The sequence below is a fragment of the Ranitomeya imitator genome, chromosome 1, assembly GCF_032444005.1.
Source record: "Ranitomeya imitator isolate aRanImi1 chromosome 1, aRanImi1.pri, whole genome shotgun sequence".
Classification (NCBI taxonomy): domain Eukaryota; kingdom Metazoa; phylum Chordata; class Amphibia; order Anura; family Dendrobatidae; genus Ranitomeya; species Ranitomeya imitator.
The window spans coordinates 306661134-306687960 of record NC_091282.1 but is presented as its reverse complement, the minus strand read 5'-3'; the positions used below and the strand labels follow the sequence as shown (position 1 = coordinate 306687960).

The 26827-nt window shown below is 41.3% G+C and overlaps 1 protein-coding gene across 3 annotated transcripts in view; it reads right to left on the bottom strand.

The window, feature by feature from the left end:
• Positions 1–372: 372 nt before the first annotated feature.
• MSI1 (musashi RNA binding protein 1) overlaps positions 373–26827 on the bottom strand; it is a 45893-nt gene continuing 19438 nt past the window's right edge. For 2 of the 3 annotated variants that reach the window (XM_069758170.1, XM_069758187.1), the window contains 8 exons: positions 23605–23687; positions 22570–22687; positions 12139–12219; positions 11811–11867; positions 10392–10448; positions 9970–10103; positions 8340–8401; positions 373–1571 (listed from right to left, as the gene is read on the bottom strand). In XM_069758170.1, the coding sequence (XP_069614271.1) occupies positions 8360–8401; positions 9970–10103; positions 10392–10448; positions 11811–11867; positions 12139–12219; positions 22570–22687; positions 23605–23687 (572 nt within the window). In that variant the 3' untranslated portion in view covers positions 373–1571; positions 8340–8359. The remainder of the gene's footprint in view (positions 1572–8339; positions 8402–9969; positions 10104–10391; positions 10449–11810; positions 11868–12138; positions 12220–22569; positions 22688–23604; positions 23688–26827) is intronic. The other variant, XM_069758178.1, reaches the window with a different exon arrangement.

Genomic DNA, 26827 nt, shown 5'->3' with positions numbered 1-26827 from the left:
CTAACCTGCAGAACGGTGGCTCAGTGGTTAGCACTGTTACTTTGCAGCGCTGGTAGTCCTGTGTTCAATTGCCATCAAGGACAACATCTGTAAGAGGTTTGCATGGGTTTCCTCCTACATTGCAAATCATACAGATAGGGAATCTAGATTGTGAGTCCCAATGGGGATAGTGATGACAATATCTGTAAAGTGCAGGGAATTAATGCGTGCTATGTACGTAAATAGGGCTAGTGTTCTGCAGGGAGCTTTGAGATCACCTCTATATTTCATGACTTCGATGAAAAAGCTTTTTTCTATTGTTTGTTTATCGACAAAGTCTAAAATTAGAGAAATATTTAATACTTTAAAAAATAACACACACAACACAGACAGTAAAATTCATCATTTATTTTTGTAACTATCTTAAAAAAAAATTCCAGTTGCAGTAACAAACATTATTGCTTTGAACTTGCAATACAGCATTGTACTTACTGTACGTTTCCCCTGTTCAGAATTAACTCTTTATGCACAATCACACAATCTTTGCAGGAGGAGACAACCAACAATTTGGAATGCAATGTTTTTATTTCCTGCTTTTAGGAATGTACCAACATTTTAAGTGTTTGGAGACACCTGAAGTAACCTAAGATTTTACGCTCCTGCAAATATGGCCAGTATAGATAAATATTCGCCTAAATTATCTGGATCAGTCAATGTCCGGTAGATCGTCAGCACAATCATTTCTGTGTCTTGTTATATCCTGCCATGTTGCTAGGTCATAATAATAGGATCCTCAGCAATGATAAGATGTGTGGCACGGAAAGAGTTAATTTGTACTGAGGGTAATGCTGGGGGGGCTCAGCGTTCTCCTGCACTGAAAACACCCCACCTTATTCCAGTGGACAGAACTCAGTTGTAGTAAAAAGTTTATAAAATAAAAAAAAACCTGTCAATCCTTCCAGGCTTTGGGAAAATATTGCTAAAGTACGGACCCAAACTGGAACAGGAGAAGCCTGGACCACAGAGGACCTGGAGGTGGCAGAACGATCAGTCTGCAATATTTACATATTTTACAGAGAAAAAAAAAATTTAACCCAGTTTTGAGAAAATTAAAATAATTTCTGTTCTACAAATAGTTTCTCATTTAGCAAAATATACATTATTTCTTGTTCTTGTGCATTGTCCACTTCATTTCATAAAAGCCGAAATTTACATAAAAAATATTTTTTTTAGTTAAAAATAAAGAAAACACATTCCCAGACAGCCGGACTTAAAATACCTTTCCCTCCCTTCAGCATATGGTACCAGAATTTCCCTGCATCCCACCAGAACAAAGCTATCTATAGTCATGAGAAATGTTTTCCTGACATCTATCATGAAAACACAAAACTAACAAAAAGAAGAGAAAAACAAGACAGACATAAAATGAGAGAGAGAAAAAAAAATAAAATAAATAAAACGTCCTGGGGAGAAGGGAAAGTTAGGCAGGAGGCACCAGTTACTCTGCTTGAACACAAGGTGGCTTGTGGCCGTCTGACAATCTCAGAAGAGAGGGACAGAGTCACGGACATGAATCACTTCCAGACTGTAACCTGCAACACAATGACAATCCATCAGTAATTTGCAGAATTAGAATTATTTCTTATATTGTCATTAAATTGGCTCTATGAGGACAGAGTAGCCAGACTGGAAGGTCCTCTGTGACCAATGAGAACCAGCACCGTAGAAAAGGGTATCATATTAATAAAGGTAAAGTTCCAAACATAAAGTAGAGTCTCATAGGGAAGGACAATTTTTGCAAACGATTTAGCCATGATTTTCACAGATACCACTTGTACATGTGATAGTCTATGAGGCTGTTCACATGTCCGTGATTTTTTGTGGATTGTGCGGTCTGCGGAAAATCACGGAAACATGTCTAATTTTGATCCGAGAGTCACATTAAAATCGACAATACAAATCTATGGGTCTGTGAAAATAATCCTACTGCACTTGGATGACATTTGAGTGCGGTCGGATTTTCACGGACTGTTAGAAAGGAGAAGGTGGAGAAACTTTTTTTTTCTGCACATATGAGAAAAAGTGATGACGACATACAGACCACACTCTGATCAAGTGTAATCCCCCCAAAACTCGGTCAGTTTTTCTCATAAGTGGAAAAATTAGGCATCTGAATGAGCCCTAATAAAGATAATAGCCTAAGGCCATGGTCACAACAGCGTATGCAAAATCATTCCCATTCTCATCCAAGAGAGTGGGACAGTCGTTTCTCCCTTGTCATCCGTATACAATCAGTTTTTTTTGCTCAGCAGGTATTAATCTTTTGCAGGACCATTTACAGTTTTCCATCTTACAGAATTGCAATGCACAGTGGGCACGGAAAATATTCAGACCCCTTTAAATTTTTCACTCTTTGTTTCATTGCAGCCATTAGGTCAATTCAAAAAAGTTCATTTTTTTATCGTTAATGTACACCCTGCACCCCATCCTGACTGAAAAAACAGAAATGTAGTATTTTTGCAAATTTATTAAAAAAAGAAAAACTGAAATATCATCCTCATAGACATTTTTGGGACCTTATTGCACCTCTCCATGTCTCCAACTTTATGCAAATGTTTTTCATATGAATCCAACAGAAAAAAAAAAAATTATTTTGTGCTTCAACCGATTAGCAAATTATTCAGAATTTACTTTCTATCTCAATTTAAACTTATGGATCCACAAAGCTCTGCACAGAGGCGCACAACCATTCATCTTCTCCCTCATCTCTGTGAATCAATCTTCCTGTGCTCTTACATTCTGCCAAAGGTTTTATATGAAAGCGGATCCTGTCATTTGATTCAACCTCCCTAAACTACAGGCAGCACGAATCAGAGCTTGTCTGTACGATTGTAGCCACCAAGTATATTTTTCTCTGATACTTTCATGAAATCATAGCTTAAAGACCCGCAGACCATAGGCAGTGGAGGGACTAGCCTGGCGCCTCTCCTGAACAGCTTCTCTATTGGATTGGCAGGTGTCTACCTATGTACACTCATGGGAGAGATCGTCAATCACACCAGAACGTTTCACAGTAAAACATATCTGGTTTGGGCAACACGAATAGACCGACAGGCTCCTTTAAACCTCCATAATTCAATCCTTCTACTACCATCTCCTACAGTTCTCATGCTGCACCATTCCTCTGGAATGCGCTACCCAAGACAATCAAATTATTAACCCAATAGCCAGTTTCACCACATGCTCTTAAAACAGTCGGTCCCATTTTATCAATTAACTTGCAATTGTGGGTAGTGCCTCCATTCCTAATGATGGAATTGGTTATTAGTTTCTTACTCTGGGACAAATTATTTTGAAGGTACATGAACCCTATGATTTGTTAAGTGTTGGAAAGTATGTTGCCACTATGCTTATTGCACTATTTGGCTTATAGTTACTACTATGTGCGGTGGAACATAGGGTGCCACTGCCTACAGAACTCCAGGGCTCAGTGATTCTTGTCAAGTGCAACACCAATACAAACTGTAAAATGAGACCAGATTTTGTTTATTCCTTATATATACCTATGGTGGAGGGCAGCAATGTAAAGCTTGTCATCCAGGGACATTTTTACTTTATACTTCAGTATAGAAAACTGCAGTAGACTATGCCTTTCTATACAGTAAAAAAAAAAGGTAAAAAGCCATCATATAGCGGCCCAGTAGATGCCAGTAGGTAGGGCACATCTGTCATCCATCGAGTGAACAGAGCCCTAGGGATACATTTGGCGCATGCACCATGAGCTTTCTTGGCATATGCTATGCTGATTTGTTAGTTTGTTGCAAAAACTGCTTGTAGTGCATAGAGAAACTAAGAACATTGTTTCATTCTGTGTATGGCACCAAATCGTTACAGTTGCCCTCACCAACTATGTGATGTACAAATGTTCTGCAGCAGTGACTGAAGTCTGAAATTTAAACCCCCAAATGTTCCTTCCAAGTCAGTCAGTATATTAGTATATTAGTTAAAGGGGTTGTACAGTGAAAACAAGTTACCGTATATACTCGAGTATAAGCCAACCAGGGTATAAGCCGACCCCCCTAATTTTGCCACAAAAAACTGGGAAAACTTAATGACTCGAGTATAAGCCTAGGGTGGGAAATGCAGCAGCTACCGGTAAATGTCAAAAGTAAAAATAGATACCAATAAAAGTAAAATTAATTGAGACATCAGTAGGTTAAGTGTTTTTGAATATCCATATTGAATCAGGAGCCCCATATAATGCTCCATAAAGTTTATGATGGGCCCCATAAGATGCTCCATATTAAAATATGCCCCATATAATGCTGCATAAAGGTTAATAATGGCCCCATAAGATGCTGCATAAAGATATTTGCCCCATATAGTGCTGCACAAACGTTGATCATGGCTCCATACAGACACTTGCCCCATATAGTGCTGCACAAACATTATGGCCCCATACCGACACTTATCCCATATAGTGCTGCATAAACGTTAAGGCCCCATAAAGACAATTGCCCCATATAGTGCTGCACAAACGTTATGGCCCCATACAGACAATTGCCCCATATAGTGCTGCACAAACGTTATGGCCCCATAGAAACACTTGTCCCATATAGCGCTGCACAAACGTTATGGCCCCATACAGTGCTGCACAAACCTTATGGCCCCATATAGTGCTGCACAAACGTTATGGCCCCATAGAGACACTAGCCCCATAAAGTGCTGCACAAACGTTATGGCCCCATACAGTGCTGCACAAACATTATGGCCCCATATAGTGCTGCACAAACGTTATGGCCCCATACAGTGCTGCACAAACGTTATGGCCCCATACAGTGCTGCACAAATGTTATGGCCCCATATAATGCTGCACAAACGTTATGGCCCCATAGATGCTCCATACAGACACTTGCCCCATTTGCTGTTGATGCGATAAAAATAAAAAAATCACATACTCACCTCTCCGTCGCTCAGGCCCCCGGCACTTTCAATATTCACCTGCTCCTCGTTCCGGCGCCACTCCATCTTCAGCGTGTCCTGCACTGACGTTCAGGCAGAGGGCGCGCACTAACCACGTCACCGCGCCCTCTGACCTGAGCGTCACAGCTGAAGACGGAGCGGCATCAGAACGAGGAGCAGGTGAATATCGCGCAGCGCTCTCCTCCTTATACTCACCTGCTCCTGGTGCGGTGCAGTCCCTGCTTCCCCGGCGCCGGCAGCTTCTTCCTGTACTGAGCTGTCACCGTTACCGCTCATTACCTTGTTACCTCTATGGGAGGTGGAGCCGCAAATTCATTACTGTAATGGACGGTACCATGTGACCGCTCAGTACGGGAAGAAGCTGTCAGCGCCGGGGAAAAGACGTGCAGGGACCGCACCAGGAGCAGGTGAGTATAATTAGACAGCCCCTGCTCCCCCTCCCCTGCCGACCCCTCGAGTATAAGCCGAGAGGGTGACTTTCAGCTCAAAAAAATGGGCTGAAAATCTCGGCTTATACTCGAGTATATACGGTACACATTGGCACGTAAAAGTTTGGGCACCCCTGTTTGGGCATGGTCAGTACCTAGTAGCACCCCCTTTTGAAAGTATTACAGCTTGTAAATGCTTTTTGTAGCCAGCCAAGAGTCTTCCAATTATTGCTTGAGGGCTATTTAACAAGTGCTTCCGGCCATTGGGCCGGAAATGCGCGCACCGCTGACCCTGTCACGTGATCGGGGGTCATCAGTGCGTTGGCATAACAACCAGAGGTCTCCCGCAGACCTCTATGGTTGTTGATGCCAGATTGCTGTAAGCGCCACCCTGTGGTCGACACTCATAGCAATGCTGTAATTCTGCTACATAGGAGCGATCTGAGCATCGCTCCTATGTAGCAGAGGCGATTGAGTTGTGCCAGCTTCTAGCCTCCCAGGGAATAAATAAAAAAAATCTAAACGTTCAAATCACTCCCCTTTTTGCCCCATTCAAAATAAAGCAATTAAAAAAAAAAAAATCAAACCTACACATATTTGGTATCGCCTCGTTCAAAATCGCCCAATCTATCAATAATAAAAAAGGAATAACCTGAATGCTAAACGGCATAGTGGGAAAAAATTAAAAACGCCAGAATTATGTTTCTATGGTCGCCGCGACATTGAATTACAATGTAATGACGGGCGATCAAAACAAAGTATCTGCACCAAAATGGTATCATTAAAAACGTCAGCTTGGGGAGCAAAAAATAAGCCCTCACCTGACCAGAGATCCTGAAAAATGGAGACGCTACGGGTCTTGGAAAATTGCGCAAATTTTTTTTTGCAATTTTTTTTCACCACTTAGATAAAAAATAACCTAGACATGTTTGGTGTCTATGAACTCGTAATGACCTGGAGAATCATAATGGCAGGTCAGTTTTAGCATTTAGTTAAAGGGAACCTGTCACCCCCAAAATCGAAGATGAGCTAAGCCGACCGGCATCAGGGGCTTATCTACAGCATTCTGTAATTCTGTAGATAAGCCCCCGATGTATCATGAAAGATGAGAAAAAGAGGTTAGATTATACTCACCCAGGGGCGGTCCGGTCCGATGGGCGTCACGGTCCGGTCCTGGGCCTCCTATCTTCATAGGATGACGTCCTCTTCTTGTCTTCACGCTGCTGCTCTGGCGCAGGCGTACTTTGTCTGCCCTGTTGAGGGACTGCGACGCCCATCAGACCGGACCGCAGCGCGACCGCCCCTAGGTGAGTATAATCTAACCTCTTTTTCTCATCTTTAAGGATACATCGGGGGCTTATCTACAGCATTACAGAATGCTGTAGATAAGCCCCTGATGCCGGTGGGCTTAGTTCATCTTCAATTTTGGGGGTGACAGGTTCCCTTTAACCTAACAAAAAAGCCAAACAAAAAACAAGTGTGATATTGCACTTTTTTTGCAATTTCACCGCACTTGGAATTTTTTTCCCGTTTTCTAGTAAAAAACATGGTAAAACCAATGGTGTCGTTCAAAAGTACAACTCGTCCCGCAAAAAATAAGCCCTCACATAGCTATATTGACGGAAAAATAAAAAAGCTATGGCTCTGGGAAGGAGGGGAGCGAAAAAGGAAAACGCAAAACCGAAAAAAGGTCCGGGGGTTAAGGGGTTAATGGTAGGCGAGATGTTCTTTTCCTGAAATTTTCTCCACACATACCTTTGATCATACCTTTGATCATTGTGGCCGAAGCGTTCTATTTTAACCTCATCAGTTCACAGGACTTGTTTGCAAATACATCAGGCTTGTTTAGATGCTCTTTAGCTTCCTTCTGATGCTAAATGTTATTGTGAGGACACAGGAGAGGTTTTCTTCTGATGACAATTCCACGAAGGCCATATTTTTGCAGGTGTCTCTGAACAGTAGAACAATGTATCACAACTCAAGAGTCTGCTAAATCTTTCTGAAGGTCTTTTGCAGCCAAGTTGAGGTTCTGATTTGCCTCAATAGCAATCCCACAAGCAGCTCTCACAAATTTTGTTTGGTTTTTCAGACCTTATCTTTATCTCCAGTGTTCCTGTTAAGTGCCATTTCTTAATTACATTTCAAACTGAGGAAAGGGCAACTTGAAAACGTTTTGCTATCTCTTTACAGCCTTCTCCTGCTTTGTGGGCCTCCACCATTTTCATTTTCAGAGTACCTGCATAGAAGAACCCATGGCTGCTGTTTTTTTGGCACAAGGTTAGAGGAGGATGGGTTTTTATAAAGCTAGGAAATCTGCATCATCTGGCCTTACTTAATGATGATAGTGAACAAGAAATAATGCAACAGGCTAAATAAGGTCTGAAACCTTGGTCAAAGTTATATGGGCACACAAATCTCCACGGATGCCCAAACTTTTGCATCTGCACATTTTGTGACCCTCCGCTTCCCAATGTGGAACTTTTATCCCAGTTACAAAACGGTGCAGCAGGTTGAACGCCCAAGCAGGGCTCCATTCATTCACTATGGTGCTGCCGGAAAAAGAAGAGCGCAGCGTTCAGCAGTTCCCTTAGGAATAAATGATGGAGAGGTTGAAAATTGTGCACTGACATTTCATCACAATGGGGATAAAAGTTACCTGTTCTGCCAATGGGTGAAGGTCTCAGCGGCCAGACCTTCAAAAATCAACAGGTCAACTCATCATCTATTCTGTGGATAGTTTTCACCAGACAACCACTTTAAGCAGAAGTAGAAAAAGTAGTAGTAGTCTGATTTCCATATGTTAAGTAGGGGAGGATTTTATTCCCTAATATAAGTAGCTGCCGTGTGGTATACCATTTCTCTGGATGTGTTTTCTTACAACCTTAAAATTAAGCAACCAACAAACCATAAGAACCTGTTTTTATATTAGAATGAAGTTCCTCTACTAACCTCCACTGTGACCTGTGAATTCAGTGGTATCCATTAGTAAAAGCCGTGGCAATCAGAGGACCCTGAGGAAAATTTAACAATATTTTAAAAAAGTAATACAGCCATAGACTTTGTCACACAACAAGGAGCATCCTACAAGGTCACTCTAAATTAAATGCAACTATTAATTGCTTCCATTTTTATGCAAGCGACTACGAGCCCCGTGTTTTTCATAGACAGAACATGTACTCATTATAATCTATGGAGTGGATTACATGTTGACCCTTAAAGTGTGTCCACAAAAAAAAAAAATCACGGAGATATCCATTTTCATTGGAGACTCGGATCTAAATTGCTCATACAATAACATGGGTCCGCGAAAATTAAGGGTCAGCATACAGAAAGCATGAGTGTACAATCTGTTATGAACATTGTAATGGATAGGAGAAGAATTGGAATTAATTTATTGTTCCGTATAAGAAAATCACAAATGAAACACTAATAGTAAGACCGCAGTCAAACGGGCGTATAACACACCGCAATGCTTGTACTGCCCGGTGGCTCTTCTGACCCGAGCATGACGGCTTAATGTATTTCTAACGCTTGGGTCAGGAGAGCCGCTGACCAGTCAAGTCAGCTGTCATGTGCCTTTAACAGATGAAGGTAGATCAGGGGGGCGCTGATGGGTTATCATGACAGCAGACCCCCGTGCTTGCCATTATGATACTCCTGTGAACACCGGCTCGTGGCCGTCGTTCACAGTCGATTGCTATTTTTGCTATACATAGCAGTGCTGAAGCCCTGCTTCCTGCAGCACGGACAACCACAGCTTCAAGTCTTCTAAGGGGACTATTAAATAAAGTAAAATGTAAGAAAAAAAAGTTTTTAAAAATATAAATAATAAAATAATAATAAAAAAAGGCACAAAATGTCAAATCACCCCCCTTTTTGCTTCATTGAAAATAATATAGTTAATAAAATAATGGACAAATTTAGTATCGATGCTTTCAGAAATGTATGAGCTATTAAAATGTAAAGTAAATTAGGTCGATAGGTAATGGTGTAACAAGAAGAAAAATCAAAATGCCAGAATTACGTTTTTTGGCAGCCACAACATTGCAATAAAAAGCGATCAAAACATCATATCCACCCCAAAATGGTATAAATAAAAACATCGACTCATATACTGAAAAATCTAGATGCTATGGGTCTCAGAAATTGAGGACAAACGCAAAAACTTTTTGTCTTACGAATTTCGGAATTGATTTTCACCACTTAAATAAAAAAGAACCTATACATGTTTGGAATCTGCATAATCATACTGACCTGGGAATCATATTTCCAAGTCAGTTTTACCATATAGTGAACTTGGGAAATAAAAGACTCCAAAAAAAAAAATTGTGGAATTGCACTTTTTTTTGGCAATTTCACCGCACTTGGAAATTGTTTCCCGTTTCCCAGTAAACCATATGGTAAATTCAATGGCACTATTCAAAAGTACAACTCGTCCCACAAAAACCGAACCTATATTGACGGAAATATTAAAAAGTTATGGCTTTTTGAAAAAGGGAGTAAAAAAACGAAGACGAAAAAAAAAAATGGAAAATGAGCATGGCGTAAAGGGGTTAAAAAAAACCTTTATTTTACTTACCCCAAGGCTGTGTCCAAAGCCAGTGCTTGGTGCTGGACTTGCTGCACTGATGTAGCTGCTGACTGCAGATTCTTGATTGGCTGCTCCATATAGTTCTGCCATTGGCCCTGGGCTGCTGGTTCCCAGAAAACCCCCTGTGCAAGTTGGAGTGGAGCCTTGTTTACAAACTAAAAAAGTAGATCTTACAAACAGCCCCCTACGCTGTCCCCCACTCTGTCCCCTCCGCCTGGAAATCTATCCATCACCCACAACAAGCTAGACAAATTCCAATTCCCTCCACACACTTCACCCCATTTGTAAAGGCGCTTCTTCTCCACCGGAGGCACTGTTGTCAGACTGTATTACTAACTGCACTTTATACGACTGTCCTGCCATTTTCTATAATGTAACTATTCTAAATATGTGGATAATAATCCGATTACCTCTCACCACTGCTGCAGCTGCTGCCGCTACTGGTCCGTATGCAGTCAATGGGATTGCTGAAAAACACAAGACAGCTCCACTTAGCACTGAGTATGAATGAGGTGGGCAACACGATCAGCAACCCTACAACCAACATCAGCGCACATGATATAGAGGGCTTCTTAAGAGCATGCATGAAAGTATGAATACCACCAAACTAATGAACACAGTACATAGTTATGGAACATGCAGCACAACGCACAACACAGACCTACACTATGCAGATTTCAGCTCTGAGGGCTGACGTTCTGACCATAGGGATATGTAAAGTGCAAGGGGTACAAATGTGTGGTAACAAACTTCATATTACAAAGTACTCCAAAGGATTATACTAGCCAAAATAAAAGAATTCGGCTTTTTATGTAGTTTACACAACTCCTATAGAGGGGGCTATTATTGCCTTGTTCTGGGGGCCATACTTTCCTGTCTTGTTGCTTACCCTCTGTACTTGCAGCAGAAATGAGGGTCATGTCTCAGCCCCATTCAAAGGAGCTGGTGCAAACATTAAGACTGAGTAGAGAAAGATAGATAAAAAGTGCCACCAAAGCCGAATTTCTAGTTTTTTACACTATAAGCAACAGAATATAATCACAATATATAAGGGGTTTTCCCACTAAAAACATTTATTTCCTATGCACAGGAATGTAAGATCACTGGGGTCCTGGAAGCTCATCGGATCTCGTAATAAGGGTTCTAAGGTCTCCCTGTGAATGGCTGAGTAGGGCACATGTGTGACTACTGCTCTATTCACCTCTATGGGACAGAGTGGTTTTCTATGCCAGTCCCATAGAAGTGAATGGGGTGGAGGTAAAGCACCCACACACACTGCTGCTTCAGAGGTCAAATCCCCAGCAATCATACACATTTATTTAGTGGGAGAACCACAGTAAAACAATAAAGTGTGCGCAGGATTACGTAGGAATTCTAGTATTTCCCATGAGATTGTTCTCCACATATCAAGCACAAGAAATGTTTTGCTATATTGTAGCAGGCGACACCTGCAAATATGTGCAAACGTCAGCTCCTGCCGAAGGAGAGGTGACCAGTGGCTGACACAAGGTCACAATGAGAACTATCAGTCTCCTTGTTCAGAAGGAAGAGAAGAGGAAAATCCGCATTTTTCCCCACATCTATAGATGGGAAGTCATACAGTATGTCAATGGTGCTGAGCCAGAAAACGAATACACCCAACAACGAGAATACCTATATGTTACATGGAACATCTAGTATGAAATGTCCTGGACAAGATGACACCTTTTCCTGCCACAATGCCATCAGTGAAGTGCCAGATGCAGTCCACATTACCCACAGAGCAGGGCCACCACTCTGATTATGCTGGTCTCCTCGTTTGTGAGGTTTAGGAAGTTAATGGGACTGACCTGTTAGTTCTGGGAGGACGGGGGTGCCCGGGAGAGGGGTTCTCTCTACACGAAATTCTAAAACGAAACGTGAAACAGCTTAGGAATGGCTAGAAGCCCAGCCCATGGAGGTGGCTGGCATTGAGTATGGAATAGTTGACCAAAACCAACCAGTGCCAATGAAAAACCAGTAAATGTATATTATTGTTGACACTCGCAATCCTTGAATGGACATATGAACTGACAAAAGTAGTGAACACCAATCCACCACCATTAGTCCACCCAAGTCCTCAGCAGGGAAACAACAGTAGCAAAAAATAAACTCTATATAAATATGCATTTGACTTACCTGGAAACTGGTAGGTATACCCTGGTGCAATGCCCGTGTAGCTGCGGCTGGCATAAGTAGCTGCTTGGAAACCAGGATATCCTAAAAAAAAAAGCAAAATAGAAAAATAGTGGAATCGTAAGCATCGTAAAGTCACCAGCCTTGTTATTTAGCCTTTTTAGAGCAGTTTTATAGTCACTTTAAAGGGGTTGTTCACCACTAGGACAATTCTTCAATGATTGATACCCTCGAGTAAATTAGAGAAGCTTACACTCACCTCCTGCACAGGCACTGCTCCAGAGAAGTCGACGCCAGACGTGCTGGTGCTGGAGTGACAATGTTATTTCATGTGAGCACTGCAGCCAATTACGGCCACTAACCAGCCGCAGGCCTTAATATTTCATCAGAACAGATGTCCAATCTGATGGAATATCGGTGAGCAGCAACCAATCAGCAGCTGATGATTGACTGCAGCGTTTCCCTTGACATGAAGTCATTCGAGTGCCGAGAGACCTGGAGTTGACATCCCTCGGAAGGCTGAGGACTGATAGGGAAGTTATAGCTTTTCTTATTTACTGGGACTTCGACAAGTAAGAAGGGGTTGCTTAAGTTGTGGACAACCCTTTTAAATAATAAATTAAGCACAATGAGGCCATATTAGCAGCAGATGCCTCCTGATTAGCACAATGCTATTTTTGTAGTCAGAATTCAATCGATCCAGACAAGATTGGCGCTGCCACCTGGCTCTAAAGTCGGCACTTCACCTGTTCTATTTTTGAAGGATAGAATTCTGTTTTAAATCGGTTGTTAACCCCTTAAGCCCCGAGGGTGGTTTGCACGTTAATGACCGGGCCAATTTTTACAATTCTGACCACTGTCCCTTTATGAGGTTATAACTCTGGAACGCTTCAACGGATCTTGGCGATTCTGACATTGTTTTCTCGTGACATATTGTACTTCATTTTAGTAGTAACATTTATTCGATATAACTTGCGTTTATTTGTGAAAAAAACGGAAATTTGGCGAAAATTTTGAAAATTTCGCAATTTTCCAACTTTAAATTTTTATGCCCTTAAATCACAGAGATATGTCACACAATATACTTAATAAGTAACATTTCCCACATGTCTCCTTTACATCAGCACAATTTTGGAACCAAAATTTTTTTTTGTTAGGGAGTTATAAGGGTTCAAAGTTGACCAGCAATTTCTCATTTTTACAACACCATTTTTTTTTAGGGACCACATCTCATTTGATGTCATTTTGAGGGGTCTATATGATAGAAAATACCCAAGTGTGACACCATTCTAAAAACTGCACCCCTCAAGGTGCTCAAAACCACATTCAAGAAGTTTATTAACCCTTCAGGGGTTTCACAGGAATTTTTGGAATGTTTAAATAAAAATGAATATTTAACTTTTTTTCACACAAAATTTATTTCAGCTCCAATTTGTTTTATTTTACCAAGGGTAACAGGATAAAATGGACCCCAAACATTGTTGTACAATCTGTACTGAGTACGCTGATACCCCATATGTGGGGGTAAACCACTGTTTGGGCGCATGGCAGAGCTCGGAAGGGAAGGAGCGCCATTTGACTTTTAAATGCAAAATTGACAGGAATTGAGATGGGACACCATGTTGCGTTTGGAGAGCCACTGATGTGCCTAAACATTGAAACCCCCCACAAGTGACACCATTTTGGAAAGTAGACACCCTAAGGAACTTATCTAGATGTGTGGTGACCACTTTGACCCACCAATTGCTTCACAGAAGTTTATAATGCAGAGCCGTAAAAATAAAAAATCATATTTTTTCACAAAAATGATCTTTTCGCCCCCAATTTTTTATTTTCCCAAGAGTAAGAGAAGAAATTGAACCTCAAAAATTGTTGGCCAATTTGTCCTGAGTACGCTGATACCCCGTATATGGGTGTAAACCATTGTTTGGGCGTATGGCAGAGCTCGGAAGGGAAGGAGCGCCATTTTACTTTTCAATGCAAAATTGACTGGAATTGAGATGGGATGCCATGTTGCGTTTGGAGAGCCCCTGATGTGCCTAAACATTGAAATCCCCACAAGTGACACCATTTTGGAAAGTAGACCCCTTAAGGAACTTATCTAGAGGTGTGGTGAGCACTTTGACCCAACAAGTGCTTCACAGAAGTTTATAATGCAGAGCCGTAAAAATAAAAAATCATATTTTTTCACAAAAATAATCTTTTCGCCACCAATTTTTTATTTTCCCAAGGGTAAGAGAAGAAATTAGACCACAAAAGTTGTTGTGCAATTTGTCCTGAGTGCGACGATACCCCATATGTGGGGGTAAACCACTGTTTGGGCGCATTGCAGAGCTCGGAAGGAAAGGAGCGCCATTTGACTTTTCAATGCAAAATTGACTGGAATTGAGATGGGACGCCATGTTGCGTTTGGAGAGCCCCTGATGTGCCTAAACATTGGAACCCCTCACAAGTGACACCATTTTGAAAAGTAGACCCCTTAAGGAACTTATCTAGATGTGTGGTGAGCACTTTGACCCAACAAGTGCTTCACAGAAGTTTATAATGCAGAGCCGTAAAAATAAAAAATCTTATTTTTTCACAAAAATGATCTTTTCGCCCCCAATTTTTTATTTTCCCAAGGGTAAGAGAAGAAATTAGACCACAAAAGTTGTTGTGCAATTTGTCCTGAGTGCGACGATACCCCATATGTGGGGGTAAACCACTTTTTGGGTGCATAGCAGAGCTCGGAAGGGAAGGAGCGCCATTTGACTTTTCAATGCAAAATTGACTGGAATTAAGATGGGACGCCATGTTGGTTTGGAGAGCCCCTGATGTGCCTAAACATTAAAAACCCCCACAAGTGACACCATTTTGGAAACTAGACCCTCTAAGGAACTTATCTAGATGTGTTTTGAGAGCTTTGAACCCCCAAGTGTTTCACTACAGTTTATAACGCAGAGCCGTTAAAATAAATTTATTTTTTTTTCGCAAAAATTTTTTAGCCCCCAGTTTTGTATTTTCACAAGGGTAACATAATAAATTGGACCCCAAAAGTTGTTGTCCAATTTGTCCTGAGTACGCTGATACCCCATATGTGGGGGGGAACCACTGTTTGGGCGCATGGCAGAGCTCGGAAGGGAAGGAGCGCCATTTGGAATGCAGACTTAGATGGATTGGTCTGCAGGAGTCACGTTGCATTTGCAGAGCCCCTGATGTACCCAAACAGTACAAACCCCCCACAAGTGACCCCATATTAGAAACTAGACCTCCCATGGAACTTATCTAGATGTGTTGTGAGAACTTTGAACCCCTAAGTGTTTCACTACAGTTTATAACGCAGACCCGTGAAAATAAAAATTCTTTTTTTTTTTCACAAAAATGATTTTTTAGCCCCCAGCTTTGTATTTTTACAAGGGTAACAGAATAAATTGGACCCCAAAAGTTGTTGTTCAATTTGTCCTGAGTACGCTGATACCCCATATGTGGGGGGGAACCACTGTTTGGGCTCATGGCAGAGCTCGGAAGGGAAGGAGCGCCATTTGGAATGCAGACTTAGATGGATTGGTCTGCAGGCGTCACGTTGCATTTGCAGAGCCCCTGATGTACCCAAACAGTAGAAACCACCCACAAGTGACCCCATATTGGAAACTAGACCTCCCATGGAACTTATCTAGATGTGTTGTGAAAACTTTGAACCCCCAAGTGTTTCACTACAGTTTACAACGCAGAGCCGTGAAAATAAAAATCCTTTTTTTTCCCACAAAAATGATTTTTAGCCCCCCAAATTTTTATTTTCCCAAGGATAACAAGAGAACTTGGACCCAAAAAGTTGTTGTCCAATTTGTCTCGAGTACGCTGATACCCCATATGTTGGGGTAAACCCCTGTTTGGGCGCACGGGAGAGCTCGGAAGTGAAGGAGCACGGTTTTACTTTTTCAATGCAGAATTGGCTGGAATTGAGATCGGACGCCATGTCGCGTTTGGAGAGCCCCTGATGTGTCTAAACAGTGGAAACCCCCCAATTATAAATGAAACCCTAATCCAAACGCACCACTAACCCTAATCCCAACTGTAACCCTAACCACACACCTAACCCAGACACACCCCTAATTCTAATCCCAACCCTAATCCCAACCGTAAATGTAATCCAAACCCTAACCCTAGCCCCAACCCTAGCCCTAACCCTAACCGGAAAATGGAAATAAATACATTTTTTTTAAATTTTATTATTTTTCCCTAAGGCTAGGTTCACATTGCGTTAGGGAAATCCGTTTAGCACTAGCGGATTGCGCTAACACAATGTCTTTTTAGGTGTCGTGTTTAGTGGTCGCGTTAACGTCCCCGCTCTGGAAGATCGGGGATCGGACCTCGGGCGCGCCGCGGACGCTGCAAGCAGCGTCTGAGGCGCGCCACAAAAGAATGGCACCTTGCTAGCACGAGCCGAAAATGGCACGCTCTAGCGATGCGCTACACCTGAAAATCACATTGCTGTCAATGGTTGTGCTAACGGACCCGTTGCACGGCGTTAATTGTGACATTTTCGCCGTGCAACGCTGTCCGTTAGCGTTAACCCATTAACGCAATGTGAACCTAGCCTAACTAAGGGGGTGATGAAGGGGGGTTTGATTTACTTTTATAGCGAGTTTTTTGGCGGATTTTTATGATTGGCAGCCGTCACACACTAAAAGACGCTTTTTATAGCAAAAAAGTTTTTGCGTCTCCACATTTTGAGACCTATAATTTTTCCATATTTTGGTCCACAGAGTCATGTGAGGTCTTGTTTTTTGCGGGACGAGTTGACGTTTTTATCGGTTACATTTTCGGACACGTGACAGTTTTTGATCGCTTTTTATTCCGATTTTTTTGTGAGGCAGAATGACCAAAAACCAGCTATTCATGAATTTCTTTTGGGGGAGGCGTTTATACCGTTCCGCATTTGGTAAAATTGATGAAGCAGTTTTATTCTTCGGGTCAGTACGATTACAGCGATACCTCATTTATATCATTTTTTTTATGTTTTGGCGCTTTTATACGATAAAAGCTATTTTATAGAAAAAATAATTATTTTGGCATCGCTTTATTCTGCGGACTATAACTTTTTTATTTTTTTGGTTATGATGCTATATGGCGGCTCGTTTTTTGCGGGACAAGATGACGTTTTCAGAGGTACCATGGTTATTTATATCCGTCTTTTTGATCGCGTGTTATTCCACTTTTTGTTCAGCGTTATGATAATAAAGCGTTGTTTTTTGGCTCTTTTTTTTTTTTTTTCTTACGGTGTTCACTGAAGGGGTTAACTAGTGGGCCAGTTTTATAGGTCGGGTCGTTACGGACGCGGCGATACTAAATATGTGTACTTTTATTGTTTTTTTGTTTTTTTTTTTATGTAAAGAAATGTATTTATGGGAATAATATTTTTTTTTTTCTGCTTTATTTAGGAATTTTTTTTTTATTTTTTTTTTTACAAGTGTGGAAATTTTTTTTTTTACTTTTTCACTTTGTCCCAGGGGGGGACATCACAGATCACCGATCTGACAGTGTGCACAGCACTCTATCAGATCGGTGATCTGACATACAGCCGGGCAGGATTAGAGCTGCAGCTGCAGCCTGATCCTGACCCGGAAGTGCTCCCTGCAGGACCCGGATGCAGCCCGGCGGCCATTTTGGATCCGGGGACTGCAGGGAGAAGACGCTCGGTACACGGTGAGCACATCACCGTGTACCGATCGTCTCAGGGAAGCCCGCAGGGAGCCCCCTCCCTGCGCGATGCTTCCCTGCACCGCCGGCACACCGCGATCATCTTTGATCGCGGTGTGCCGGGGGTTAATGTGCCGGGAGCGGTCCGTGACCGCTCCTGGCACATAGTGCCGGATGTCAGCTGCGATAGGCAGCTGACACCCGGCCGCGATCGGCCGCGCTCCCCCCGTGAGCGCGGCCGATCGCATATGACGTACTATCCCGTCCATGGGAATTAAGTCCCAGGTCACCTGGACGGGATAGTACGTCATATGGGATTAAGGGGTTAAATATATTTTCAAACTTGTCAGAACACAAAGGATGAATAAAGGAAGCAAAATAACTTGTATCCACCTCAGAAATCCTCTGCAGCCAAAAAGGCCATCGTTGGGGTTGTCCTGACAGTCTTTCTATACTGTACAGCAGTGATTATGTGCCAGCTACTCACATTTGACCAGTGCTGCCAATCACTGCTCTTGCTGCACAATCAGCATGTGACTACTGAGTCCAGTGACTGGCTGCAATGGTCCCATCCGGCTACATCTTCACAGAAGAACAGCAAGCAAATATTGGTGGGACCAATGGATGACATCTTAGGAGTGGTTGGATTTTATTAAATGAGTTATATTATTATTTCAATGTGTACCCTGCTTTATGACGAGGATGTAATATGTAATCCGTATGGCATCCGTACAGTGAAATTTTCTCACTGAGATTTCATATCCCTTTTTTTTTGTATATTCCTCACTACTAATGTTAGTAGTGTGGGTGTGCAAAATTTGGGGGCTCTAGCTGTTAAAATAAAGGGTTAAATCACGGAAAAAAACTGGCGTGGGCTCCCGAGCAATTTTCTCCGCCAGAGTGAGAAAGCCAGTGACTGAGGGCAGATATTAATAGCCTAGGGAGGTACCATGGTTATAAGACCCCCCCCCCCCCCGGCCTAAAAACATCTGCCCCCAGCCACCCCAGAAAAGGCACATCTGAAAGATGCACCTATTCTGGCACTTAGCCTCTCTCTTCCCACTCCCCTGTAGTGGTGGGATATAGGGTAATAAAGGGTTAATGCCACCTTGCTATTGTAAGGTGACATTAAGCCAGGTTAATAATGGAGAGGTGTCAATAAGACACCTATCCAATATTGATCCAATAGTAGTAATTCAGAGAATTCAGAAAAATTCTCACGCTCGAGTTCATATGAGGTTATGCCAGCAGGGGGCGCAGCACCGCAAGTCTAGGTAGCTACGTTCCCCTTCTTTCCATTCATTCCCCAGTTTTTACAGGCAGGGTGGCTGCATTAGCAGGCTCCTGGCTGTAAAATTATTTAACCCCTTCAGATGGATTTACATCATGGGACGTGACTGAGCGCCAGAAAGGTATGGGATATTGTTTTTTTCCTTTTTTACAGAACAAGGGTCATCATTTGGATTAAGAGTATAATAAACTATTAAAACACCATGTGTCTTTATTTCAATAAAATACTTTTTTCCTAATGTTTGAGTTTTATTAACCATTTACTACTATTGGATTAATAATGGATAGGTGTCTTATTGACAACTCTCCATTATTAACCTGGCTTAATGTCACCTTACAATAGCAAGGTGGAATTAACCCTTTATTACCCTATATCCTACCGCTACACGGGAGTGGGAAGAGAGGCTAAGGGCCAGAATAGGCGCATCTTCCAGATGTGTCTTTTCTGGGGTAGCTGGGGGCAGATGTTTTTAGCTAGGGGGGGCAATAACCATGGTCCCTCTCTAGGCTATTAATATCTGCCCTCAGTCTCTGGCTTTCCCACTCTGGTGGAGAAAATTGCGCGGGAGCCCACGCCAGTTTTTTTCGCAATTTAACCCTTTATTTTAACAGCTAGAGCCCCCAAATTTTGCACATACACACTACTAACATTAGTAGTGACTGAGGAATATGCAAAAAAAAGGGATATGAAATGGTTTACTGTATGTAAACCATGTCTCATATCATGTCGGTTTGGGAAGGAGATAGCAAAAGCCGGCAATTGAATTACTGGCTTTTCTGCTATCTAGCGCGCTGTATGTGATATATACAGGTCCTTCTCAAAAAATTAGCATATAGTGTTAAATTTCATTATTTACCATAATGTAATGATTACAATTAAACTTTCATATATTATAGATTCATTATCCACCAACTGAAATTTGTCAGGTCTTTTATTGTTTTAATACTGATGATTTTGGCATACAACTCCTGATAACCCAAAAAACCTGTCTCAATAAATTAGCATATTTCACCCATCCAATCAAATAAAAGTGTTTTTTAATAACAAACAAAAAAAACAACAAATAATAATGTTCAGTTATGCACTCAATACTTGGTCGGGAATCCTTTGGCAGAAATGACTGCTTCAATGCGGCGTGGCATGGAGACAATCAGCCTGTGACACTGCTGAGATGTTATGGAGGCCCAGGATGCTTCAATAGCGGCCTTAAGCTCATCCAGAGTGTTGGGTCTTGCGTCTCTCAACTTTCTCTTCACAATATCCCACAGATTCTCTATGGGGTTCAGGTCAGGAGAGTTGGCAGGCCAATTGAGCACAGTAATACCATGGTCAGTAAACCATTTACCAGTGGTTTTGGCACTGTGAGCAGGTGCCAGGTCGTGCTGAAAAATGAAATCTTCATCTCCATAAAGCATTTCAGCCGATGGAAGCATGAAGTGCTCCAAAATCTCCTGATAGCTAGCTGCATTGACCCTGCCCTTGATGAAACACAGTGGACCAACACCAGCAGCTGACATGGCACCCCACACCATCACTGACTGTGGGTACTTGACACTGGACTTCAGGCATTTTGGCATTTCCTTCTCCCCAGTCTTCCTCCAGACTCTGGCACCTTGATTTCCGAATGACATGCAAAATTTGCTTTCATCAGAAAAAAGTACTTGGGACCACTTAGCAACAGTCCAGTGCTGCTTCTCTGTAGCTCAAAAGTGGCTTTACCTGGGGAATGCGGCACCTGTAGCCCATTTCCTGCACACGCCTGTGCACGGTGGCTCTGGATGTTTCCACACCAGACTCAGTCCACTGCTTCCTCAGGTTCCCCAAGGTCTGGAATCGGTCCTTCTCCACAATCTTCCTCAGGGTCCGGTCTCCTCTTCTCGTTGTACAGCGTTTTCTGCCACATTGTTTCCTTCCAACAGACTTACCATTGAGGTGCCTTGATACAGCACTCTGGGAACAGCCTATTTGTTGAGAAATTTCTTTCTGGGTCTTACCCTTTTGCTTGAGGGTGTCAATGATGGCCTTCTTGACATCTGTCAGGTCGCTAGTCTTACCCATGATGGGGGTTTTGAGTAATGAACCAGGCAGGGAGTTTATAAAAGCCTCAGGTATCTTTTGCATGTGTTTAGAGTTAATTAGTTGATTCAGAAGATTAGGGTAATAGGTCGTTTAGAGAACCTTTTCTTGATATGCTAATTTATTGAGACAGGTTTTTTGGGTTATCAGGAGTTGTATGCCAAAATCATCAGTATTAAAACAATAAAAGACCTGACAAATTTCAGTTGGTGGATAATGAATCTATAATATATGAAAGTTTAATTGTAATCATTACATTATGGTAAATAATGAAATTTAACACTATATGCTAATTTTTTGAGAAGGACCTGTATATATATGTATCTCACTGACATATATATATATATATATATACAGTATATATATATATATATATATATATATATATATATATATATCTCCCTATACTATGTGTAGACATTTATTCTATTCTGACCTGACAGTGTAATTTTACTGTACACCGCACTGAATTGCCAGCTTTTTTTCTAGAACACCGCTGCGTATTTCTTGCAAGTCACACTGTTGGTCAATTTTTCTCGCCCCCATAGACTTTCATTGGCGGATTTTTTGTGCAATACGCTGACAAACGCAGCATGCTGCGATTTCCTAAGCCCGTAAAATACAGCTGAGAAATATACGGCAGATAGGAGCTGCCCCATAGAGAATCATTGGTCCGTGTGCAATGCATAGTTTTTGTGCCGCTCATACGTCCGTAAAACCCGCCAGTGTGACGCCGGCTTCACATTCAGCTTTCTACCTGAAATTAATACTGAGGTCAACTCTGACACATGGTAAGGTTTTTAATATTAGACAACATACGACCGTCCCGATCAGGGTCACCTTGTTAACGGTGGGATGGCTTTTACGCTATCTTTGATTAAAAAAAAACAATCCTGTGTTATTTAGATGCACTTTTGCTTTTTACTTATTTAGTTACAGCAGGGTTTATGCTTATTTTGCTTCTTGTAGGTTTTTTTTTCTGAATCTAATACTGTTATATATACAACTTTGTATAACAATATGTATAATTTAATAAAATGTGAAGAATTATCAGTTTATATCTATTCTTTTATGTTTGTAGCCCTTATTTTCTGAAGATTTACAATTTTACATATTTATGGTATATCACACCATTGACCTTGGTCCTAACAAAATTCAAGTAGTGGTTATTGGGATGGGATAATTTTATGGGGATGTAATATTTTTATTTTTTGCTAATGATAGCACAGCTAGAATCTTAGAAGCCTATTGTAAACTGTTTCTATACACAAGATAAATATATATATATTGCAGAACGAGCAGCCAAACTTTTCAGTTGTTCAGGTGTAGTAACCATTTGTGACCAGTAGAGGGAATACAGTTCAATCTCCTCCAGTCTGTACAATTACCTAGCATGCCGATTCCCAGCATGAAGGCGTCCATTCCATATGGCATCACTCGAGATCGTCCTCGTACTGAGCCTGTTGGTGACATCACCTCCTTCGGCTGTGCCTTCTTACATTCAACCTTAAAATGAAATTGGTAATATAGCTTTACAAATGATATAAAACAGAAATACAGGCCATCGAGATTACCTCATGCGTGATTCTTTTTATGCGTTATTCAGCTATTTTTAAGTTAAAGCAATTTCTGGACAAGCAGAATGACACTCAAAATGTCTATCATTATAGCTGACACAAGAGTTGTCACCCAGCTTTTCCAGAACCCTGAATGAAGGGTTTGTCTATTTAACTCTATGTGCACATGAGGTCTTTTTAATTCTCTGTAACCCACGTAAAAAGGACTAAATAAACGCTAAAAAAATATAATATGTTTTTATATATAAAAATAACTTGCTGGACATATGTTCAGACTTTTCAGCTTCTTTGAACCCCTTCCTAAGATGAGAAGGGGTTAAAAGAAGTGACCTGACCATCCGTCAGGCTCCTAAAGATAAAAGAAGTGACCGGATCATTCCTTACCAAGCCACTCACTGGTTTACAAAAGCCACAAGTAAAAACAAAATATGTCAGCAACCAAAGATGTCATAAGTAACCCTCAGGAAAAGATGGCCCCAAAAATATACTTCAGGAAAAAAGACGCTGACCTGCCCTCGAGTCTCTTCCTCTCAAAAACGCCCCCCAAAAAGTAAAAGAAGTAATGTACACACACCCTAAGTGATCAATCCTAATTTCCGCATAAAACCCCATGTTCACAAGTTTGGTATTAGGTCAGTATTTTACCTCAGCATATGTAAGCCAAAATCAGAAGCGGGTGATAGAAACAGAAGTGGTGAGGTGTTTCTATTATACTTTCCCTCTGATTGTTTTACTCCTGGTTTTGTCTTACAAATTCTGAGGTAAATACTAACCAAATACTGAACGTGTGAATGTGGCCTTAGGCTGACCCGAGCGACTATAATAATATAAGGGATTTCCACTCACCATTTTATTGTTAATCTCATGGAAGTGAATCTCACAAACTTTCTCAACAATATCTTCCCCTTCAAAGGTCACAAACCCAAATCCTGCAAGTAAAATCAGACATCAGACTGTATAGCCTTCGTGGATAGAGACAATAATAAATTAGAAATATTGTAGATAATAAAAGACAAAAGCGAAACAAGAGAAACAAAGAAGAAACACATTACAATTAGTGATGAGCGAGTATATTCGTTGCTCGGGTTTTCCCGAGCATGCTCGGGTGATCTTCGAGTATTTGTTATTGCTCGGAGATATAGTTTTCATCGCCTCAGCTGCATGATTTACGGCTGCCAGATACGCTGAATACATGTGGGGATTCCCTAACAAACAGGTATTCCTCACGTGTATTCAGCGTATCTGGCAGCCGTAAATCATGCAGCTGAGGCGATGAAAACTATATCTCCGAGCAATAACAAATACCCGGAGGACACCCGAGCAACGAGTATACTCGCTCATCACTATTTACAATAGCAAGTGGAGCCATGTGTCACTAACTGTGTAGCCTCCAGTATAGCTCTCCAAGACTGACTTTTATTTTCCTGCTTTGGTTGAAGTTGGGGTATTTTACATTCAGAGCTCAAAGTAATTTTTACAGTGATTTTTTTTTTTTTTGCACAATCACTGCAAAACACCACCGTTTTGTGAAAATGACACTGACACCAGTGTCATCCATAACTCATTATTTCCAGACATATGGATGCAGAATACAACCTCTAGATCGGGCTAAAGTCTTTCGGATATTAAACAAAAGAGGAATTACAAGTGACAGGAAATCAAAGATATGCATAAACTCGATTTACAAAGACCTGGAAGACTGCAGGTTATATAATATAGATTTGTATACAATTACATATGAGGTGAAAGTGTCACAATGAGAGCAGAATTACAGCTTTAGCATCTGATCACAAGTAAATCTACAAATGCAGAAGCCACGTAACTCTGAAAATCTTTGGCCTAAGTTTGAAACTGATATTCAGGGACTGCTTCAGGGGACGGCAAGCTGGGCAATTTCCTATGGACCCCGTTTCTTAACTGCTTCACTGACTAAGACCACATGGGTGGAAATAAATTCACGGCACACTTCAATATGCTGCAACCTTTTATTTTTCCACACTATGGGCTCAATCACGTCTGATTTTTCCACGTACGAGAAAAATGGACTGATAATTCTTATCACAGTGTGGTCAGAGAGTCACTTGTTATTCTCGTACATAGAAAAATAATAATAAAAAAAGTTTTTCAAAGTCAATGAAAATCGAACTGCAACCAGATGTCATCCAAGTGCTGTACTATTTTTTCACAGACCCATAGACATACATTGCTGATTTTGATCCAATCCTCTCATTAATTTCGGATATATCTCTGATATTTTCCATGGACCACTCAGACCAAGGAAAAAACTTGGATATGTGCACAGCCACACAGAATATCATAGGTATGAAAAGCTACCCGTGAAAACCATCGACAGCACTTGTACGTGAAAACCAGAAGTGTGAATGAGTCCTAATACAGAACCAAAAATGGGTGAAATCCATTGTGATGTTTTGGGCACTGCCTACTCCTGCACACATTGCTGACACAACCTGACTCTGAAAAGCTCACATGAACAAAACTTGTTGGATTACTTGTGTTGAAGTTTGACTTTTGTAGATTACGAGGATATTTTAGGGCTCCTATGCAACTTTTGGCGAGCCATTTTGAGGACTGCAGTGCTGGTTACATTTAGGCCACATTCACACGTTCAGTATTTGGTCAGTATTTACCACAGTATTTGGAAGTTAAAACCAGGAGTGGGTGATAAATATAGAAGAGGTGACATGTTTCTATTATTATTTTTCCTCTGATTGTTTCACTCCTGCTTTTGGCTTACAAATACTGATGTAAAATACTGACCAAATACTGAATGTGTGAACATGGCCATAAAGTCGTAGCAGCATTAACTGTCAGTGTGTGCGTGCAACCAGCTTTGCCCTAATCTATATCCAGCAGAGGTCGCAATCTACTAAATGATTAATTTACTGAGCACTATTTACTCATCACATATTTTTAATACATAAGTAATAAACGTTATATTTTATGTTTTTAACTGTGGCCATCTTTACCCAGTGAGAAATCTAACAGTAGGATCCATCTGTGCTATTGTCTAGCGGCTGAAAGACCATGATAATTTCAGTGGCATAGACAAGCGATGTTGCAGTCCTCCTGGACCTTATTCATCACATAACCCTGAAAAAAGGGGTTTCCCAAAATACATCCTTATCTGATCTATTTGACTGATTGCAGGGACCACCCCTGAACTAGCTGCTCCACCATAGGTCTATTGGAGACCTCCAAAGGTGTCAGCACCAGTCTGAGCACATACTCTGCAGCCTCTGTATTCATACTCTTTGTTTAGGGAGGAGTCACACTACAGCGAGGTACGGCCGAGTCTCGCAGGTTAAAACCAAGCTCTGGCACCAGCACTCTGTGGCGGAGCGTGCAGCTCCATGTATTGCTATGCGGCCGCACGCTCCGCTCTGGAGTGCCGGTGCCAGAGCTTGGTTTTAACCCGCGAGACTCGGCCGTATCTCGCTCCCGGCCTTAGGTCTACTATTTGGAGAGTCCTATAGGTAAGTTCCCAAAAGATCAGACATGTATCACCTGTCCTGTTGATTGGTTATAAATATTCATTTAGGGAAAACCCTGTTGAGGCCGTGTACCCAAGTAGTGTAAATACTGATTTTTTTTTAATGCAGAAAATCTGCTATGTTTAACTGTCCAAGCAAAATGGATGTGATTTAATAAAAACTCCTAAGCACTGTTTGTTTAAAGATGCTGTTCAACCGTGCAGGAAGCCTGAAAAAAATGCATGTAAAAAACGCAGTTGTGATTTTAAGGGCAGAATCAGAAGTTTTCTGCACTAAAAATAGCACTGAGAAATGCTGCTTCAAATCTGCACCAAAAATGATCACATAAAAGACAAAACGCAGGAAATAAAAATGTAGCAAAAATGCAATAATCAGTCAAGATTCTTATTGAGAAAAAAAAAAACACATTATTTACACTACGTGTGAGCACAGCCTTTCAGCACCTAGTAGGAAGCCGCATGTAAAAAGGATGCCAATCCACATTGGAATTAACCCCCTAACTACACTCGGTCACCTGGGATTTAAATAATATAGCAGTAATACATCCAAACAACAAT